At 43.8% G+C, this 3,398-nt stretch overlaps 1 protein-coding gene across 1 annotated transcript; it reads right to left on the reverse strand.

Moving 5' to 3' along the window:
• Nucleotides 1-406: 406 nt before the first annotated feature.
• nog1 (noggin 1) lies at nt 407-2,395 on the reverse strand. Its single transcript, XM_056753459.1, has one exon. It carries the CDS (start codon nt 1,728-1,730, stop codon nt 1,080-1,082), a length of 651 nt encoding a protein of 216 aa, XP_056609437.1. The 5' UTR covers nt 1,731-2,395; the 3' UTR covers nt 407-1,079.
• Nucleotides 2,396-3,398: the final 1,003 nt, after the last annotated feature.

Below are 3,398 nucleotides of genomic sequence, written 5' to 3' on the forward strand. Positions count from 1 at the left end.
CTTAAAAAAAAAAAATGTATAGGGTAATACAATGTAAGTCGCTTTCGATAAAAGAGTCTGCCAGATGCATAAATGTGAATTATAAAAAATGATGTAGGCTTTATATGAAGTGATAATGTTTTTTAACGGTTGTAATGTTGATCATGAAAGTGTTACCAAATCTCAACACGGGGCCCAGAAACCATCACCGGCAGTTGCCTGGTTACGGCGCCCTTAAGCCAGGTGAGAATATTTCATGGTAAATTAACCGAATCTCTTTGAAGTTTGTTCACAGGGGTCATGAAAAGAAACAAAAGCTCGCCGTGGCGTTTGTTGTGGGTTTTCGTGGATGTTTTATTATCTGAATATAAAGAATAAATAACAGTTCATCTTAATTTACAGGATAAATCGTCGTCGTACAGCAGCTGTCACAGCTGCGAGACATTAAAAATCCATAATAAATTTTGAGGTCGTCACATCGACGTTTCCCAAAGACTGGAAAACTATATAAAACATCTGAAGAGCCTCCGCGGGCCGTTCTCTGCAATATAAATACAAACGTTTCCAATATTTTCCACAAATACAGTAGACTCTGGATAGGACTCATAATACTGGCTTTTTACAAGTAGCTAGTTCATGACATGTTGGCACGACATATACATACAATACATTCCTACACATGAGAGTGCATAAAATATGTAAGGCAACACTTTATAATCACTTCATTCCGTTGTATTTACAGACATTTTTACGTTACATAATGCTTAACAAATCATCAGATAATGTACACAGAGTCGGAATGGCTTGGAAATTATATATATAGTATATATATATTTGCACTGGATAAATACGACAATACAGATTCACATTTGGATGGATGAGCAACTGCTCTGTTAAGCATTATGTTTGTTAAAGAAAGTTAATATAAAGCGTTATATCAAATATAACATCTATAACTTAAGTCCAGAAATATGAACAGTGTTTCTTTGCAAAACTTTGTCCAGTACTTTGCATCAGAGATTTCAGTCAAGTACATGCATCAGTTTATATATATATCTTCTGTCCAGGATTATGTGGATTGCATCCCAGTTTTAATGTGTTCAGTTGGCACAGGAACATTTGCATTCGGTTATGATGGGGTACTGCACGGGTATCCACGCGCATTTAAGTGCCCCTCTCCTCTGCACGCATCTCCAGCGCAAGAGCGTAATGTGCGTGGATTTGGCAGGTTTGCACACCATGCCCGCGGGAACCGAACACGACCTCTTACTGTAGCAGCTCCCCGCCCGGACGAACCGCGGCCAGAACCGGGAGCCGAGGTCGTTCCACGCGTAAAGCACCGGGCAGAAAGAATACGACCACAGCCACATCTGCAGCCTGCGCTTCAGCTTCTTACTCGCTTTGCGCTTTTTGCCCCACTGCACGTCAAAGTCCAGACTCCTGATGTCTTTGGGCATCAGTCCGGTGGGGTTCTGCTGGAGGTCCAGCTCGTCCAGATCCTCGTTGCCCGAGTAGCGGTCCTGGGGTGGCGTGATGGAGAGGAAGCGGCTGTCAAAGTCTCCGAGGACGCTCCTCAACTCGGTTTCGTTCAGATCTCTCTCCCGGGGATCGTAGATGGGGTCGGGGTCCTCTTTCAGCTCCAGCAGGGGCAATGTGTCGCTGGGGATGGGTCGGAGGAGATAATAGTGTTGGCACTGGACGAGAGAAAGCAGCAGCAGGTAAACGGCCACCAAACACTGCGGATGATCCATGGTGAAAGTGTCAAAGAACTGCGATGGCTCCAAATGTCAAGGAAAGTCTCCAAAGCGTTTACGCACACACGAGCTTTAATCCAATGCGCATCCGATGTGCACGAGAGTTTCAGCTGTTAGACAGCGGATCTATCCATCCGTAAATCTGAAGATGCGCACGCATGCAGAAAACACATCAATCCCTCGTGATATCTGAGCTTCGGATCTCCACGTCTTGCCACGGTCTGGTGTTTTTCATCAAGGATGTGAAATGCATCAGAATCGCTCCGTGTCCCGAACGCAGCATTACGCGTTAAAGTCCCGCACGCGACGCGTCTGGATCCAAAACTCTTGGAATGCCTCTCTCACGCGCGCGCCTCCGATATATAAACGCGTGGCCCTGTGATGTAATACATCACCTCTTTTTTTTGAATGTGGGTTTGTGTGCAGGAGATTCCCCGACGCCTCCTTTCACGGCGCACACACAGAAAGAAAGAGAGAGAGGGGCGTGGCTGGAGGCGTTGAGCGCTTTGGATGCGCTTCGCCCTCTGTTGGCCATGTGTGTTCCACGATGATGCGCAAATCTCTCTCTCTTTCTTTCTCTTTCTCTCTTTCTTTCTCTCTCTCTCTCTCTCTCTCCTTCTCTCTCCATAGATAGATAGATACAACTGTGATGGCAGTTGTGCTGTAAATCATGTTTGATCAAATAAGTGTAACGTAAATGTTACCTTCTACCTAACTGTGAGATCAGGAATCATAAGTGTGCACAGAAGCCAAAGGGAATTAGGCAACACAACACAGTTGAAATGAATCCAAAATGAACATCCCCAGCGGCGCAGTGGAAAGCATTCACTCTGAGAAGCGTTTAGTGGAAGAAGTGACCAGCCGTTCCATTGGCCATAAAGCAGGCGGAGAGATAAATACATCTCTGTTTCTGTCTGAATGAGCTAATTCACACTTCAACTCATTTACTCCTGCGAGAAGAGACCGTGAAAAACCTGGGGTACAAGTGACAGGTGTATTTTTGGTCAGACTGGGCATCGTTGTAGCATATAGAAGACATCTCCAAAATGTAGAACACCTTATGAAAAAGGATCCCATAAATGCCATACAGATAATTAAATAGAGACCCAAATGCTTCTCAGAGAGAACTGTGTCTCCTCTAGAGGTGCTCAGATTTGCCACCAAAATCTGCAATAAATCCCATCAAATAATCTGAGTCATACTATTCACAAACATATAGTTTTGCACTCACACTCGACTCTTTGTGTCTATATTTCATTTTAGGAGAAACGTCTCAAACAAACCTGATACCTCAGTGAGGCATAAACAAGAACTCCATTAAGTCTCCTGAGCCATGAAAGAACGATAAAACATTCACTTACCTTATTCAATTTTACTGCCGCCAGACTCACAGTAAATGGCAAAACTATCTGTTGAAGGTGGAAGGACAGACGTCTGTAATGAGATGAGAGTGCTCTGCTACTGGTTTGGTCATTTCTGCTGTTTTAAGAATCAACATTTACAGGCTCTCAAAGATTCAGAGAGCGCTTCCGTATGGTTTTCTCATTTAATAAAATATCCAAGACCACGTCACAGACACCACGATCTGCTGAAAGAACACTGAAATACAAAGAATAAAGTAATTCGATCTCATAAAATGTTGTGGCTTTAAGTTCACGTCTCTTT

The sequence above is a fragment of the Triplophysa dalaica genome, chromosome 7 (genome assembly GCF_015846415.1).
Source record: "Triplophysa dalaica isolate WHDGS20190420 chromosome 7, ASM1584641v1, whole genome shotgun sequence".
Lineage (NCBI taxonomy): Eukaryota > Metazoa > Chordata > Actinopteri > Cypriniformes > Nemacheilidae > Triplophysa > Triplophysa dalaica.

Excerpts from the sequence above, each read along its gene's own strand:
- nog1 (XM_056753459.1), bottom strand. The coding sequence starts at position 1,730 with ATGGATCATCCGCAGTGTTTGGTGGCCGTTTACCTGCTGCTGCTTTCT.